This window comes from Rhineura floridana, chromosome 8 (genome assembly GCF_030035675.1).
Source record: "Rhineura floridana isolate rRhiFlo1 chromosome 8, rRhiFlo1.hap2, whole genome shotgun sequence".
NCBI lineage: Eukaryota > Metazoa > Chordata > Lepidosauria > Squamata > Rhineuridae > Rhineura > Rhineura floridana.
The window spans coordinates 68,528,583-68,547,683 of NC_084487.1; the positions used below are offsets into that span (position 1 = coordinate 68,528,583).

Here is a 19,101-nt window from a genome sequence, read left to right on the forward strand (position 1 = left end):
CATACAACTAAACACATAGCTCAGTGTTGTGTAGTAGTAAAAAAGACTGGGGATGAGCAAAGAGTCTGTGAATTCTTCTTCAGGCCCCGAAACAGTTCCAGTAAGCTATAATTGGGGTGTATTATGCCGTGTGAGTCATGCCATTCTCTTTGAGCCAAACTATGTGTTACTTTAGTCAAGCTTTTTAAAGGGTGTTCTTAGTGCTGCTACTCCTATTTTGAAGGAAAAGCAACTGAGGGGCCATGATTCAGTACCATGTTCCTAATGCAGACCTGGGATTCTTGCTGGTTTCCCTCCCCAAATTGTGGGTGGTCTGGCTTTAATGCTGCACTGGGGATAAAACCTGATAATGGGAAGATAAATGAAAAATATAGAGAGAGATCTCAATTTTTTCTCTTGGAACTATAAATAAACAACGTTTTGCTGTTCCTGTTGGAAGATTGCTAAAAGGGACTGTTAAAGACTTCTCAGATAGCTGATACCATCCTGCTGAAGAGCTCTTCTCTTACCTAATTGTAACATGTTACTATAGTTAGCAAGGGTTGGCAAGATCCTTGGTTATACATTAGTTCATACTGGAAATTTGTCTTGAAACATCTTCTGTAGATACTGGGATCCAAAGAATCGCACAGCTAGTTCTATTGTGTGAATTTCTGCTTTGAACTTGTACTACTAAAATATATTAGGCACTCTGTAGTCATTTTTTAAAACATGCACAGTTGTGGAAATCAAAGTTTCTGCCCTAAAATGCAATATTCCCATAACAGAAATTATTCATCTTCCCAGCATTCAAACACCAATATTTCGTCACTGGTCCCCCGATTCCAGTGTGTTTGTTGATACTGCTGTGCAAGTGATGAATGGAATGTGGTCATAAGTGTTTCATGGGACTCTTGTTGGATAGCATCTGGTCATTTGGTGATAGATACAACTCCTCTGCCTCCATGCATGTACTTGCTTCATGACATAACCTTTTGTACTGTTTCTAGTGTTCAGGAGAGAGTATCTACATTTACATAGCAAAACAGCAGCATCTACATGCAAGAGGGGAGGTATCAACAGATTCAGGGTAGGGAGAACTCAGAGGTGTTTAGAAATACAAAAATCTTTGTAGGGAAAAAATCTTAAGAGCCCCACCCAGAAAACAATGCGGTATATGAATACATCCAAAAAATTCATAGGGTCACCATAAGTCATAATCGACTTGAAGGCATATAACAACAAAGGGACTGAGCATGCTTAGTTGGTATAGAATGCTGACTGAAGGGGGCGGGGAGACTAGGTGGAAAGGGAAAGGGAATGGAGTGGCTGGAAAAGAAGAATGGAGGAAAAAATGAGAGAAAATGCATAGAAATGGAGAAAAGGAACCATTTCATTGTCTGGGTATGACATTTCCTGCTTCACTACTGAAAAACTATATTTAAATCTCCCCTGGGACAGAAGTTAATAGAGAATATTTTAATGCAGCTCAGACTGGGCAGCAGTATGTCCACTCCTCTGCCTCCCTCCAGAATTGCAAAAGATAGCGGCTAAGAGAAGAGTTCCTGTTCTTTCTAACTCAGTTCTTATTTAGTGTGAAACATTTAAAAATCAACTCTGATAATCCAAATTCCAAGGGAAATGCAGTTCATTGTCCATATTAGAGTTCGAACATGCTTTGTTGAGAAAGGGTGACGCTGGGCCGTTTAGTTCATGCTGAATACTGCAGATTGGCATCTTAAGTGATTTACAACAGCCCTGCAGTATTGTCCAGCAGCATTAGACCACATTGGGAATTGGGCTGAAGTAGAGAGAGTAGCTTACAACAAACCAGCAATATAATCAGTAACTTTTATCCCCATATTGCATGGTGTGAAGCAAGTTGTTGTATACTACTCAGAGTCTAATATATAGCAACCCTGTTGTCATTGTTATGCACCTATTGCAGGTTGGAGGATGTGCGAGAGAGAGTAGCTGCCAACTGGCCTGCAGTATAATCCAGTGTTAATATTGCAGGCCAGAGGTGAGGCTGATTGGATTCCAGTCAAAAATCCCCCAATTCTCTCAAGTTGCTGCAAACATCAATCAAATTAAATTGCCCTCTCAGGCAGAGCATGCTCAGTTTGGGAGTGGAGAATGCAATGGAGCATCCTGAAAGAAGATGTGGTTGGCTGGCTAGAATACTGAGCAAGAGCACTCAGAATTGCAACATTTGTTGCAGGTCCCACTTACTTTTAAGAACTTGATCTTTCTCTATTTTTTACAAAATTATTTAGAGGTCAAAGCTGCTGACCCAATCATTATGTGAAGATAGGATATGGCAGTAACAGGAAAAAAAATTACTTGTTTGGACAGCCCCCTGCTCTTAAACATAACTAGATAAATGCTTTATTGTGTGTGTGTGTGTTATTTTCCTTCAAGTCAATTAAGACTTATGACTGCCCTATGCATCAGCGACCTCCAGTAGCATCTGTTGTAAACCACCCTGTTCAGATCTTGTAAGTTCAAGTCTGTGGCTTCCTAGTGTCATGGCCCCATCAGAGGACTCCTTCGATGAGGATGACTCGGGAGTAACAGCAGCAGACCCAGGAGCAGCAGACCCAGAAGGAGACACGGAAGAGACTCCTGAGAATCCTGCTCCTTCTCCCCCTCAGCTGCAGAGCACCCCAGATACAGCGGAAGCCCGGCAGCCAGGCGCAGACAGTGAACAGGATACTCGCCCCTCACCTGCAGAACGTAGACAGCAGAAGGTCAGGCAGAAGAGAGGCAGGCCTGTCCCTTTAAGGCCCAAACGCTGAGGGCTCACACCTGCTCTTTATAAGGCACACGGCTGCAGCTTGTTGCTGACTGCAACGTCAGGCGTGGCTTCGTGTATTCCTAGTTTCCCTGCAGCATCTCTTGGACTGACCCCTTGGCAATTGATCCCGGACCTCTACTGACCTTGCTTCTGGACTTGTGACATGGCAAGTAAGCTTCAGACAGGCCTGGCCCTTATCAGGTTCCCTCCTCGTTGGCCTGGCAGATTTACAACCAGTCTGCCGGCTAAGGACTTCCCTTCCCTGCTAACGACCCAGGAATTTCCAACCCCCACTGCTGACTCAGTGCAGAGCTGACACCTATACGGAATCAATCCATCTCTTGTTTGGCCTTCCTCTTTTTCTACTCCCTTCTGTTTTCCCCAGCATTATTGTCTTTTCTAGTGAATCATGTCTTCTCATTATGTGTCCAAAGTATGATAACCTAAGTTTCATCATTTTAGCTTCTAGTGATAGCTGTGGTTTAATTTGTTCTAACACCCAATTATTTGTCTTTTTCACAGCCCATGGTATTCTCAAAACTGTCCTCTAATACCACTTTTCAAATGAAAATCTTAATTAATACAGTTTAAAAACAATTATTTTAAAGTCCCATCAGGGAATAGGTTTATGATTGTGAATTTTAATCTTATTTGAGTACAGTTGCCAACTGACAAATGCTCATGAAGTTCTGCTCATAGCAAATTCATCCCTAACTCCCCCCCCCCCAATGTATTTAGCAGGAAAGTCAGAAGGAGGCTTCTAAGCATGTTCAGCCAATTTGTTTATCCTTCAGGCCTTCCCACTTAGTGTGTGAAGATTGGGAGTGGAGCAGATATGCCCAGGAACTTTTGGGGCGGGGATGACCCACTCTCCCTATGTACTTTATGCCCTTACATATTCCTTTGAATGCATGAACCCTCTTGTCATGCTGTCTAGTCTTGATTGTATATTCTTGTTGACAATGAGGAACCACAAGTTTTTTTGCATGTGGTTTTTATTTTGTTGTCTAATTTATGTTATATAATGCTATTCATATGCAGTAGCTATTTTCATGTGATGCTTCTATATGGAAACTCTATGATTCTATATTTTGAATACAAAGTAAAATATCTAGATGTATTGTTTACATGTGGCTTTGAGCAAGTTCCAGTCTGAGCCTGAACTGCATCCATTATGGAAATGGAAATAACATTGGCATACAAAAGTAACAAATAAAAGCAGTTGTGGTTTATTTTAGCTGCTTAATTTTATCTCTAAAAGCGCTCCTATCCAAGGCTCCACCTCATAACTCAATACTGAATCCTTCCAGCTGGTTAATCGCATGCCTTTTAAGTATGAGACCAAACTAGTTGTACTGCTTGTTAAAAAATAGTGCCCTTACTAGACTTGTTTTAGAGCTGTGGGAGTTATTCCGGAATTAAGGTGTAAGGCATTCTTTATTAGAACCACAAATTATGTTCCTTTATAAAAAGCAATATGACTCATAATATCAGTATGAAATTTGGAATGGAGGATCCCTTGGGTAAGAGATGCAAGCTCTTCAAGTTCAGAATAAAAATGACCATACTATAACTGTTTAGAAAGTGGAGGCTGCAGCTGTTCGTGCTGGGTATGTTTCACTGTTTTTATGTTGAATGAGGAAACATTGTTCAAACTTGCCAGTCATGGGGGTGTTTTCAAAAAATTAAATATGCCTTTTAACTTTTTTTAAAAAAACGTCTTGCGTTCTTAATGTTGTTAGATTTTTCAGTTTCCATGTTAAATCAATGAAGAAAAGTACAGGTGTGGTTTGTGTCATATATGCAGGATGGCAGCTGCCACTAGGAGGTGCAGTGGGTATACATAACTGAGTTTGTAACTGGGAGGGGAGAGAGTAATTTGGTTAAGAAGAGTTCCACTCACAGAAAGGAGCGCTGTGCTTAAGTGCAAAAATGGTATTTGGTGACTGCTTCTTTTTTCTGGATTCTCAAACACAAAATGCAGAGCTATATTTCCAGGGGAGCATAAGAAGAATTGGGTGAGTGGCCATGGGCCATGCAGAAGCTCTCCTTCAGTTCAACCTGCCCCTTTTCTTAGTTCAGGAAGAGTATTGATCAATTCAGGAAGAGTACTGAGAACCCTTAAAATTATGGAGTTTGCTCTGCTTTGGCCACTTTGTAGTGAGCATGGGGTTAGGCTAAAAAGAAAAAGTAAAGGAGGTACAAGGTGGACAAATGACACATACTTTTGCTACCATGGTCTGAGTTGCTAGTTTCAGTAATATATGGTACTTTCTATGATGGTGGTGCTCAACTTCTAAACTTCAAGTAACTGCTCTTTTTTCCTACAAGGAAATGGACATAATTTGTATAGTTGTTTTGGGAGAGGTATTACACGATTTTAATATCCTCATGAAGTTATTTCGGTCAACAGATCAGAAATAAAATAAAAAATAAAACCAACAACACACCATAATCTTTAATACAGAGCAAATTAGAAAGCAAAGTATAATATACATAGCCTTAGGTTTACATGTATACTGGATAATTAATGACCTAAGCAGTCCCAAAACAATCCTTCAACTTCAGATGGTTAATTCCTCCTTGTCCCCACATCCAGTGATTAAACTTTGGCCTCTTCCAATGATGCCCATCAGATTTTTATCTCCCAGTAAGTATTTAACATAAAATTGAGCTGACCTTCCTAGAAGTTTTGCCAGTAAAGGAGCAATTATTTGCTGATGAGCTTCAGCATAAAAATTACAAAACAAAAGAATATATTCCACAGATTTTACCTCCTGGTTCTTATAAGGACAGACCTATAAGGTGAGAGGAACACTGATATACTACCCAAAAGTAACTGAGAAGGCAGCACATTAAATCTGGCCAGACTAAAAGTCCTACAATATTTAAATATAGGCAAATTCCTAAAATAAGCAGCTAACTGAAAAGCATCATAATAAGAAATGCCCAAGGAACAAGGTGAGCTGGCTCTGCACAAGGCAGCCAAAAGGTCATGAAAGAAATATCCCATAGACTTTGCTTTACAAAACCTGTTGCTTTGAGTAGTTTGCTCTGCAATTAAGGTTATCGTGCATTGTAGGTTTTATTTTTGGTCTTATCTGTGGTCAGTTGACCATAATAAATTTATGATGAATATTTGAATATTGAGAGCTGTGATATTTTCCAAGGAAAGAGTAGGATCTTTAATGTTTGAAGATCTGAGGTAATTTGCACTACCATAATGAAGTCTCTAGATGGCAGTGTAACAATGTTGAAAGATTGAAAGGGGGGAAGCCACTAAACAATTATTTTGATGAGAAGACATGACATTAGAATATGCAATTCTCATTAACAAGTGGTACAAAAAGGCAACAATATTACAAAAAAACTTTTTTTAAAAAAATTAGATTTTAAGTTGATGCTCTACAAACTCTGTATGTGTAGTTAAACTGTAGAATTCACTCTCAGAAGAGGAAGTTCTGGCCGTGAATTTCGATGGCTTTAAAAGAAGCTTAGTCAAGTTCATGGAGGATAAGGCTATCAGTGGCTACTAGTCATAGTGGCCATCCTCTGTCTCCATGATTGGAGGCAGTATGCTTCTGCATACCAGTTGCTAGAAACCTCGGGACCGGTGGGTGCTGCTGTGCTCAGGTCCCGATTGTGTATTTTGTATAGGCATCTGTTCGGCCACTGTAAGAACAGGATGCTGGAGTTTATGGGACACTGGCCTGATCCAGCAGGCTCTTCTTATGTTCTATAAGTGATGGTAGGAAGTTTTGAGTATTAACTAGGCTGTTAATCAAAAGGTGCATGACTCTAGGGGAGAAAAGTTTGATTTTTTAAAACATGCTGGTAGCTGCCCTATTTTTAGATGCAACTATTTCATAAGCTTTAGAAATTTAATATTGGGAAGATGCAGTCTGAATAGTTATACTAAGATGTGATTCAAGATATAAGCAGGACTCAAAATGTTTTACTAAAATAATTCTGAAATTCATGGAGGAGGACATTTTATTGTGAAATTATTTCATGGGCAATCTTTTTCACAGAATGTAGAATACTGTGAAGAAGTAAGGGCTCTTTCTGAACAACTGAAGTAGGAAGCAGCTGTGTTCATAGGCTTGTGTCATATGGCCTGACATGATCTTGTAATGTTATCAGAGTGGCATGGGAGGGGCACATGGTGCAGCAGCTCCCATATTTCCTTTAACTGGAAGAGATGGTTAGCTCTTTACCCTTAGAATGCTTTAGGGAATGAGGAATAACTTATGCATTATGAAGGGGGAAAGCCTCTTTTTTTCTAAAGAGACCTACTCTCTGTCTAAGAGGAAAAGAAGGGTAAGTTTGGCAGTGCATGCCTTGTGTGTGCAGTCTGCTGGATATGCCTCTAGTCTGGCCTTTACCCTGGCTTTTGACACTTGAGAGTTATTTTTAGGATCCACCCTATTCGTGTGACTAATTTGTTTTAAATTATTTTAATGTTGTATTTTAAATTGTTGTGACATGCCCTGGGACCTTATGGTGAAGGGCATAAGAATGGTGGAGGATCTCGGGGTCATTTAAAAGAAATTATGAACAAGCACTTACAAGTGAAGTAATAAGTCCCTAATCTGGCTTCCTGTCCGCTCCCAGATCCAGCACAAGTCCTTCTCTTTGCATTCAAAGCCCTCCATGGCCTTGCACCCCTTATCTCTCTTCTCTTATATCCCAGTGAATCTCTGCCAATGATCTTGACTTACCCAGTTGTGCCACCTGTTCTCTCAAAAGATGCTACCGTTTCTCCAATGCTATCCCATAAATTTGGAGCTATTTTCCAGAACAGCTGTGTGATCATGCCACCTATTTTACTTCCTTCAAATTCCCCCTCAAAACCCACCATTTCTGTGAAGCCTTTGGTGCACCCCTCTAGCTCCCATGCTGTATACTCAACCTGAGCATGTGCTGCTGAAACTATGCTGTATAAAATGCCATCTTTGGTGAATAATTAATTAAATAAATTATAATCTCTTTGTTTTCCAGCTGTTGTAACAAACAATGATGAATCTCATATTCGGACTTCAGGAAAGATGAGCCAGCGTCAGGGGAAAGAAGGGTATCTTACTCCAACCAAAGATCTACACCAGCCATCATTCAGTCCAGGAGCAGTTCATGGACATGGTAAGAAGCATTCAGTTATATGAATGGAATGTCAAACCAGATGTTAGTGCTTTCAATAGTTACTTCAGCACTTGCACCAAATGTATTCATTTCCATGTCAGTAAAAAATTTTTTTTTTGTAAATATGGAAACCTTTGGGTGAGCCAAAATAGTTTTTGGCTCTTTGCCATTGGCCTGGTTCAGTTATCATTTCTTGCCTTAATAAGTATGTAAGTTTATGTCTTCCTTTTAAGTCTCCTTTTTCAGGTTGCACTCATATGCATGTTAAAAGCATTTCTATTACAATTTTGAACATGAGTTTACATTTCTTACCAATTACTAAAATTCCGGAATTTTGTAAATAGTATGAAGAGTCTAAAGTGTAAAACTGGGACTTTATGCCCTTGTACTGTTTTAAATCCCTTGCAGTTTATGAACACTTTCCACGTCTAGAATTCAATTCAGAATTGAATTGAAATGATTTTGATTAATGTGCGGGAGGGAACAAATTTGTTTATTGAATTAATACCCTCTACATAAGTTTAGGGATGGGGAGTGAGATGTTGGTGGACAACTATCATCATCCCTGACCTTTGGCATACTGGCTGCAGTGATGGGAGTTGGAGTCCAGTAACATCTGGAGGGGCACAGATTAGCCCACCCTTACATAAGTAGTAGTAATCCAAGGCTGTAATCCTATGCAAGCCTACCTGAGAGTTCTATTGAAGGTCATGGGAGTAAAACATGCTTAGGATTGTGTTGTGAAGTTGCTATCCTATGCACAGTTATCTAGGAATAAGCCCCATAACCCACAATAGGACAATACTTCTGAGTAAACATGCATAGGACTGGACTGTAAGTGTTCCATGGACATATACTTGGGTCTTCAAGTCATATGGCTTGGGGGGAAATGAAAAAATAATGAAAAAAGCATACAGTATTTAAATATATGCAAATTAAGTGAACAATATTTAGCTATTTCCAGTCAGCTCTGAACTCTTTTTTAGAAAGAGGAAGAGTAATTCTACCTTTGAGGAATATTTTCTCATTCTTTCTGATGCAAGGACTGATCAAGAGAGAGAAACTTTAACTTGCACTGTTGGAGAAATGTGCTGCTCATTTTTTGTAGCAAGGATTATACTTACTGTGTCTCCAGGCAAAATGCAAACTACCAAGTATATGGAAGTATTTAAAAATAATTTTCAAATGCCAGATGGCGATTGTGTATTTTTCAAACTGTTGTGAAGAGGTATTATTATTATTTTAGACAATATTCAGCTCACATGTTTCCATTTGGGTACCCTTAGTTTCCCTTTCTTTCCTTTGTCTTTATTTCTCTCCCATTGTCACTGTTTAGACTGCAAGCTCCTATGGATAGTGTCCTATGGTTTTTTTATTATAACAATCTGTAAAATAATCTAAGTGTGTGCATAATGTAAACATTTACATCTGTGGACTTGTTTTTGGACAAAACTTGAGAAGATTGAGCAGGCAAAGCAAGTTGCAAATAGTGTCTTGCCTTTCTCCAGCATTTCAGATAATTTAGAATAGTGATAACCAAAATTGTGCTCTCCAGCTTCCATTAGCAGCAGCCAGCATGGCTAGTGGACTGGGATGATGTGAGTTGTAGTCCAATAACATCTGGAGGGTGCCAGATAGGCTAACCTTAATACAGAATATTATTTCTTCAGAGGTAGTGAATACATGCTATAGTGGGTTATAGCGCCCTCTCGTGGCCAGAGACAGGAAAACACAGACTGGACTTTGTCCCTGGGGAACGCAACCCCCTAGTCCATTTTCCTATCTTGGTTTGGAGCAGACATGTGGGTTTTTTGTTCCCTGTCTGTCCCTACCTCAGACTTGTATTTATAATTTCTTTGTTTTAGGGGGTGAATGTCTGTGTGTTTGGTCTTTGTCCTGTTTATCTCTGCTGTAAGGTTTCTGTTTTGTTTTTTATTCATCCCTTAAAATCCATGTGTGGTAAAACTTTTCCCCATCATCATCTCTTCAAACCTGTGTGTACTAAACTTTTCCTTCTAAATCTTTGTGTTGTGTTACCATCCTGACCTTTGTGTGTGTGTAGTATTTTTTAAAAATATCTTTTGTCTCCATGCCTGTGGTATGAGTGTTTGTGTCCTTCTCATTCATGGTAGGCTACGGGCTGAGACATGGAACAAAAGTAATCATTGTTCAGTGGTTGTCACAGCTGTTGCTTCACCCGCTTCTCAGCAGACTATAGAGAAAGTTTCAAAGAAGCCTAAGTGCCACATTGCTAGGCGTTGTTGAGTCCCTTAAGTCCAGCTCATACTTCACACATGTTGGTGAGTGTTGGGGGTGGGCAAAGGACAAAATGGCAGGCACAATCGTTATAACTGAAACTACTTCCAACACTGTTAGTTTTCAAAGTGCTGCAGGGATCCCCTCCTCAGTGCTGCAGTCAGCTGCAGCTAGTAAGACTCCAGCAGCATTATTAAACTCAAGAAAAGCACTTTACATGGGGGAGGAGATTATTAAGCACCCTGACTTCACACAGTGAAGTTCCTCAGGCAGCATGGAGATTGCTGACAGGAGTGCAATGGAGCTTCTGTCTGAGGAGGAGAGTACCATGCAAACAAGTGTCATGCTGTTTTGTGCACTTCATAATCATCTGGAGATGAATTTGAGGGTTTCCATGTCTCCCTACTTAAAAACAAACAAACTGGTGTGGCTCCTGGGGGGAAGCCATCGGAGACTGTTGAGCACACAGAAGCTATTTGCTCAAATTGTCAAGCAGGGCATGGGCACTGCTAGTTGTTGAGCACCTGCAGTTCAATGATAATCTGCTACAGCAGAGGCTTTTTTAGGAGATATATCTCAATAGCTAAGAGGTCTGGCTGCTATGGAAATATCATCGGCACCAGTGCCTGGGTCTCAGTCAGCTAATTCTGTGCCCCCAGAAATACAGTTACATTCTGTACAGCCTGCAGTAGCCCAATCTTCTAATAGGTAAGCTGATCACACAGTCACAAGTCACTGCTTCCAAGCCATCTCAGAAAACAAGACACCTAAAGAGTGGGTGCAGTCACGCAAGGTTTTTAATTCTTATCAAGTCTATAATTCTTCAGATGATGAGGATAAGGAGTCCCCAGACCCACATGCTGTCCCATGGGGTTGGGCTCCAGAGTGCAGACAGAATACTGATATTGGAACAGATCCCATTGATTCATTTATGACACCAGATATTGAGAAAGGAGAATAGAGTGTTGGGGTAGAGGTTGAAAAGAAATTTTTTCACAGACTGTTTAAACACTTTATCCCATTTTTCTGTAAAACATTAGTAGCATTAGATCTCAGTTACAAAAATCCTGATCCTGTACCTACCACTTCTAAAAGTGCAGCGGTGCTGAAAGAGCCTGCTTCGAATGAGAAGGCTATTTTAGTACCAGCACCATTCCGAATGGTGACCAAGGCTGAGTGGGATTCTCCATTACAGTCCAAGAGGCTCATATCTTTGGGAATAAGTACTACTTATTGGATTCATAGTTGCTGGCACAGCTCTGCCTTCCTCTGATTGATTCTCCAGTTGCTGTGTTTGTTTCCAAAGTTCTTCTGCCAAAAGGTGAGGCTCAGCCAAAGGATATAACTGATAAGAGGATATACTTTATATTATGCAGGGTGCATGAGGCTGCTGCATTATCAATTTGCTCTGCATGTGCAGCTTCTGTGTTTGCTAGGGCCCCTTTAGTGTGGATTGATGAATTATTGGATGATCCTGAGCAAAGTCAAAAGAGAAGGTGGTAGACATTATTGAAGATCTCTAGAGCTGCAGCCTTTGTGGCAGATACTGCAGTAGACATTACCCAATTTGTGGCTAGGCCACTGTAGTGGTAGCCCATTACTCCCTGTGGCTGAGGATGTGGGATGCAGATCAGTTAAGGTTAAATTTGGCTACAGCTCCATGTGTAAGTGGTAAGCCATTTGGAGAGGAAGCTTCGAAAATGGACTGGTGGTTCCAAAAGAGAAATGTAGATGTTTGGTGTCCTTTTCCAGAAGGGATGATCAGTGTGGTACCCATTGGTACTCCCTTCACCAGCAGTCCTTTTGTCTGTATTGGTACTAAGAAAGAGGTGCTAAATCAGGCCCCACAGGTTGGTCTGAACTCTGGTTCCAAGGAAGTGATCAGCTGAACAACTACACCAAAGTTGGAGCTGAAACCACGGAAAGGGAGCTCATACGTTACAATTCTGATGTCATTGTGTTGCCAGTGGGAGATCACCTGCAACATTTTCATCTGGTGTAGAATTCAATCACCACTGGCAAGTAGGTCCTGAACTTGGTCCAACACGGATTGCTTATAGAAATGAGGTCAATACCACCTCATTGCTTTCTCTCATCTACAGTATCGAGGTCTCACAAGAAGCAGACAATAGTCATGGAAGTCATTCAACACCTACTACAGATCGAGGCTATTGAACCAGTTCCATCAGGGGATCATTACTTCAATATTCTATCTTCTTTGTGGTCCAAAGAGAAATGGCTCTTGGTGGGCTGTGTGAGACCTCAAATTCCTGAATCAGTTTGTGGTTTACAGGAAGTTCAGGCTGGAGATGTTAGTTTCTATCAGATTCTACATATAGGGAACCATTTGACTTCAATAGACTTACAAGAGGCGTACCTCTACATTCCAATACGTCCCCATCACAGATGTTACTTTTGATTTTCATACAACCACAAACATTACCAGTTGCAGGCAATGCCCTTTGGGATGGCTTTTGCACCAAGAATTTTACCAAAGTCATAGTGACCCCAGGGTCTCCATATGTACCAGCAACATGTCCTCTCGACCCTTGCCCTTCTTGGCTTATTAAAGCTTGCCAAGGGGGTTTGACCGAGTGGATCCAGGATGTGGTCAACGCATCATTGTGGGATGGAATGGTTCCAGCCACCCTGAAAGAGGTGGTGATCTGACTGCTCCTGAAAAAGCCCACCCTAGACCCATTGGTCTGCAACAATTACTGACCGGTCGCAAATACCCCTTCTTAGGGAAGGTGATTGAGAGGGTTGTGGTGCAACAATTGCAAGTACTTTTGGATGAAACAGGTTATCTTGACCCATTCCATTCTGGGTTCAGGCCTCATTATGGGACTAAATCAGCCTTGGTTGCCCTGATGGATGACCTTTATCGGGAGAGGGGGAGTGCCACCCTGTTACTCTTACTTGATCTCTCAGCAGCTTTTCATACCATTGACCATGGTATCCTTCTGGTCTGATTTGGTGAGATGGGTATTGGAGGCACTGTTTTAGAGTGATTCCTATCCTACCTCCAAGGTGGTTTTCAGAGAATAGCATTGGGTGATTTTCTTTTGGCCCCTGGCAGTTGTGCTGTGAGGTGCTGCAGGGTACCATCTTGTCCCCCATGCTGTTTAACATCTATATGAAGCCCTTGGGAGTGGTTATCAGACTTGGGGTGAGGTGTCAGCAGTACACTGACAATACCCAGCTCTATTTCTCTGTAATATCTGAATCGGGAGAGGCCATGCGATCCCTGGACCACTGCCTGGACTTGGTGGTGGGCTGGATGAGGGCCAGTAAACTGAGTCTAAATCCTAGCAAGATGAAGGCGCTGTGGGTTGGGGGTTTCCGAATTCAGATAATTGGTCAGTTGCCTGCTTTGGATGGGGTCGTACTACCTTTGAAAAAGCAGGTCCATAATCTGGGGGTGCTCCTGGGTCCATCTTTGTCGCTAGAGGCCCAGGTGACCTCCATGGCTAGGAGTGCCTTTTGCCAGCTGTGGCCATTTCTGGACCGGGATAGCCTGATCACTGTTGTCCACACACTGATAACCCTCAGGCTGGATTAATGCAATGCGCTGTACATGGGGCTGCCCTTGAGGATGGTCCAGAAGCCGTAGCTGGTGCAAAATGCATTGGAGCAGGGTATTACCAACATGTCACCCCACTGCTTAAAGAATTGCACTGGCTGCCCATTTGCTACCGGGCCAAGTTCAAGGTTCTAGTTTTGGTGTACAAAGCCCTATACAGCTTGTGACCAGGACACCTGAAAGACCGTCTTATCCCTTATATATCAAGTCAATCACTGTGCTGTACAGGTGAGTGCCTCCTGCAGATACCATCTTATCAGGAGGTATCTTTGGCACAACATAGAAAACGGACCTTTAGTGTGGCAGCACCTACCCTGTGGAATTCCCTCCCCTTAAATATTAGACAGGCACAATCTCTGTTATCTTTTTGGCGCCTATTGAACACCTTCCTCTTTCAACAAGCCTTTTAAGTTGAGACCGTATCCCAGTCTGCTTTTGTGTTGCAATTGCTTTTTGATATGTTTTTAAACCTTAAAAAAACACAATTGTTTTAACCTTTTTTTAAAGATGTCTTAGAAGATTTTTAAAAATGTTTTTAAAGATGTTTTGTTTTAATGTATTTTAAAGTCTGTTTTTATGATGATTTAAAGTGTTTTTAGTGCTTTTGTTTGCCACCCTGGGCTCCTGCTGGGACGAATATAAATCAAATAATGGACAATCTTATCAGGTCTTGTTCATTTCAGAGAATGATCAAGGATGTACAGTTGGCGACTTCTACATTGGAAACCTGTGGGTTTGGAGTGAATTATGGAAAAAGCGTTTTGAGGCCAACAAATACATTAGTCCATCCGGGAGCATTACTGGATACCCAGAAGGAGGTGATTTCAGTATCCCCAAAATGTGTGAACAAGTCTTACAATTAATTTATACAAAATCAGCAGATCTAATGTATTTGGCAAAGACACTAGGGCTGTTGACATTGGCAATTCAGTTGCTTCCATGGGTGCAACATCATACCAGACCACTCCAATGGACACTTGTACTATTCCAGGAAACAGAAGTCTGCCAGAGACATATGTTGGTTCCATTGTCAGCAGGAATGCAAATCTCCCTGCATTGGAGTTCTCAAGAAAAAAGCCTGACAAGAGGTATTCCAGTGATGGAGCTGGACAGGATTGTAGTCATGACTGATGCGAGCCTAGCTGAATGGGGAGCACATTGTCAGGGATGTTACATTCAAGGTCATTGGAAGAACAGTGAGTTGAGTCACAATGTGAACTGATTGGAATTGAGGGCAGCAAGATTGGCTCTTCATCTTTTTGCAAGTGTTTCTTCTCCAGCTTGTCCTTTTGCACACTGAAAACAACATAGTGAAAGCACATGCAAACAGGCAAGGAGGAACTTGTTCATGGAGTCTCCAGAGAGAGACAGCGTTGTCGATGAACTGGGCGGAGTCACATCTGGAATTGTTAACAGTGGAGCATGTAAAGGGCAATAGGCTGATTGGTTAAGCAGGAAGCAAATGCATGCAGGAGAATAGTGACAAAAGTGTTTCATTGCCTTCAATGAAATTGAAATTGATAATTGGCCAGGTAGTGCTGGATCCCTTCATGTCACCATTAAATCATCAGAGGTTTTATTCCAGGTTCCATTGCCCACAGCCAGAGACAGTAGATGCACTGTCAGTGAGATGGCCACGAGAATACCTTTATGCCTTTCCCTCAATCCCACTGTTACAGCGTGTGCTGAGGAAGGTCAAGGTGAAAAAAGCCCAAGTTATTCTAGAGGTGCCTTTTTGGCCCAGGAGGCCATGGATGTTGGATATTCTGAATTTGGCAATGGCATGTCTATGGCAGGTTCCTTTACAGCTGCACCTGTTGATGCAGGATCCGTTGGTCCATCCATGTCCAGAATGGTTTCAACCAATGCCTGGAGATGGGAATTGATGGAATCAGTTTGTTTAAAGCAGGTGATAGTACATTGTTGGTTTCATGCCATTCATCAATGATACGAATATATCAGTCAACTTGGAAGATCTTCGTACATGGTTGGCTACCTGACAACTTAACTTACTGAGTGTTTCAGTGCCAGTTGTACTGGATTTTTTACAGTGCAGCCTATCAGTGGGCTTCAGACCAGCAATGTTGAAGCACCAGGCATCTGCGATAACTTCAATCTTGTCTTCAACATGTCTCAGCCTCCAGGATCGCATCTGCTTAGTAAAACTTTTTTTGAGAGGAGGTTCACTCAAGTGTCCACCAGTGGTTGATAGAGTCCCAAGTTGGAGCTTGAACAAAGTGGTATTGCAGAAACCACCCTTTGAGCTATTACATATGTCGCTCTGGAGAAGGGACTATTGTCCTTACTTGAGAGGTGCTGTTTAGAGGTGAATGTGACATCCTTCCCCAGCACCACCAGTGAAGCTCTCACTTGGGGCTACCAGCAGACAGTAACATCAGGTTTATTCTTACCCTTTACAGCTCTAGCACAGATCTCCCTAGATCCCACTGCTAGGCAGCACCACCAGTCACTTTCTGTAACCCAGACTCCCAGAGACTTTGCCTAAGTCTCTCTATAGCTTGTTACTTTGTGACTGTGTGCCTATGCTGTTCCCAACCCCCTTGTATCTTTATATTTAAAGCATACAACTCTGGGTTGCTCTGGATACGTGACTTGTTACAATCTCTCCCTTCACCGCTGCCACCGTTAGATACAGTTTCTGTTCAGCCTTGGTAATTACCTTGCCCTCCCTTCTGGTCTGTATATTTCCCCAGCCAAGGATCAGGCATTTGGTAAACCAAACAGGTATTTATTTAATATCAGAAATAACAAGATTACTTAAGGAATGTTTCACAAGCGTATGGTTTCATCTATATTCTGTTAGGTACTTAACTTCTTACTAATTGCCTCAGAACTCTGACTCACTTTCGAACACCACCAAACCTCAAAACCTCCAACCTCTATCTCAACCTCTCAAACACCCCCTCCTAAACACCTTCTCAACACCACCCCGATTCAACTGTCATTCTTCCATTTATACTCCCAGCCATTCAAACACTCAGCCAATCATCCAGCATTCTACTGCTCATGTACTCCCCCCCCCTTTCACTCTACTTACCATATATCTTCTATATAACCAGCACTTACCATATTTACAATATAAGCAGGAACATCACAGTGAACACATGTCATGGTCCCTCCTATGGCAATTATTTATAGATGGTAATTTGTTATGTAAGGTTTGGGCATGTTTCATCATTAGTTTGTTGTCACAAGATATTGTTTTACATTATTTCCTTGCGTAAATGTGCTAAGATTTTGCTTCTTCACTGCATGAAACTGGGGGGGGGGGGATTCCCAACGGACAAAGAACAGTCTGTGTTTTCCTGTCCCTGGCCATGAGGGGGCAGTGGCACCCACAATGCCAGGTGTTCCAATACCTCTGAGAAACACTTTTCAGATAAGAACAACGATCTGTTCTAATAAATTTTGTGACTTCATTTCTAGCAGTCAGTGTGGTTCATTATTGTCAAATAATGGCGATTGCTTTGTCTCAGCAATCATGCCTGAGGCTGATTGTGTTGCTTTAGAATTTCTTGAGTGAGGGCATTTTCAGACTGCTGCCATTTTGGAGTAAGATTAAATCGCCTACCATTAAATTCAGATTGCACAATTAAAGTGGGTTTGCTCTTGCGCAATAAATCCACTTCCTCAAAAGTTTGGACTTTTTATGTTAAGGAAAGTGATAGGAAAATGCAGTGTGCTTGATACAATGTCTTCTAACCTTCTTGCAAACAAATCAGAATAAATGCTTAATAAATAGCTGATGTGTAACCTCCCTGCAAACAAATCAGGATGAATGCTTAATAAACAGGTTGTCTAAAAGCAACCCAAGTTGTTGCACATTCTATGAAGTGTGCACCATCACGTTACCTTGCTCTCTGCAAGAAAGCACAGCAGTGAATTGAGTTGGGATTAGAAATCACATGGAGGTAACGTGAGAATGATTTTTGCCATCTGAAAGTGTGGGCTATTGCCTTATGTTTTTATTGTCAGGTTGGGTTGATGTAAATGAATAAGAAAGTAGGCTAATTTAAATCAGGCTTCTCACAAATACTACTTGATATATTTTCTAAACAGTGGTGCAAATTTGACCATTAAATTAGGTTAATTTACAACTAAATAAGAGTATTATTTACACCAGGGAGGGGAACTAGGGATACCAAGGATGGGTGGGGCCAGAGCTAGTAGTGGGCCTCACATTTTCATTCTGCCACCCCTCCCCTCCATTGCAGGAATTAGGCTTAGGAAAAGAGTGAATGAAACCTTTTTTCTAAGCTGAATTATTGTATGGGAAGGTGGTTTGTTGGAAGCAGCCCATAAGGGGGGGAGCCTTGATCCTTCCCTCCCCACCTGTCAACTCCCCCAAATCCTCAAAACTACAACTCTCAAAAGCCCTAGCGAGCATGGCCAATGGCCAAGGATGATGGGAGTTGTAGTTTATCAACATCTGGAGAGCCAGATGTTCCCTACACTTGGTATAGACAATACTGAGCTAGAATAGCTATTGGTCTGTTTCGGTATAAGGCAGCTTCCAATGTTCCTATGTCCCCATCTCTATCTACCATACTTTCATGGCCATCTTAGAATCTTATTATATGGCACTGCTCTCAGAGTGGGTCACTCTTGGATCCATACATTTTGCATGAACTAACCTTGCTGATTCCCATAATAGTAGTGGCAGAAGGGACATACCGTGCTCTTAGCCATCATTTCCATTTAAGTTCCTTCACACATGCTAAGCTTATGCTTTGGTGTAATGCAGATTTAAAAATAGCGGGGCAATTGGTCTTACTGAGAACATGAATCAACAAACATACTTTCAATCTAGACCAACTTTAAGACTACATTCCGCCTCCTTTTCACAGCCAGTTGGTAATACTTGTATTTGCAAAATACCTTTGCTACCCAGTATGGTGCTGGAGACTCCACCAATTGGAGGACTTGATCATTCTTCCCTGCTCTTCCAAATGCAAAATATTTATGCACAAATGATTCTCGTAGAGTGTCTATATATTAAACCTCTTGGGGAAATTGTAACAGAAAACTAAAATACCCAGCATAAACACCAGTGCATCTGTTCTGAAACTTTTTTTTGCAGGCCACTTAATTTGTTTTGTTTTACAGATGAAAGTACATAACTCATATTTTAAGAACACTTTTTATTTTGCACCAGCATCATCAAACCAACACCATATTGTATAATCAATGGGTACTGCAACAAGGCCTTATTACCTTGTTTGATAACCTAGCTCTGGTCAAAACAACCTTGATCTCCCTCAGAAAAAAATCAATGAAGTGCAGGACCAAGTACAGATATTGGCTGTTCTGCATCCGTTTGTGGACC

At 41.4% G+C, this 19,101-nt stretch overlaps 1 protein-coding gene across 3 annotated transcripts in view; it reads left to right on the forward strand.

The window, feature by feature from the left end:
- OSBPL8 (oxysterol binding protein like 8) overlaps positions 1–19,101 on the forward strand; it is a 181,921-nt gene that overhangs the window by 45,545 nt on the left and 117,275 nt on the right. For 2 of the 3 annotated variants that reach the window (XM_061639701.1, XM_061639704.1), the window contains one exon: positions 7,778–7,915. In XM_061639701.1, the coding sequence (XP_061495685.1) occupies positions 7,778–7,915 (138 nt within the window). Of the gene's footprint in view, positions 1–7,777; positions 7,916–19,101 lie in introns of those variants that run through there. The other variant, XM_061639703.1, reaches the window with a different exon arrangement.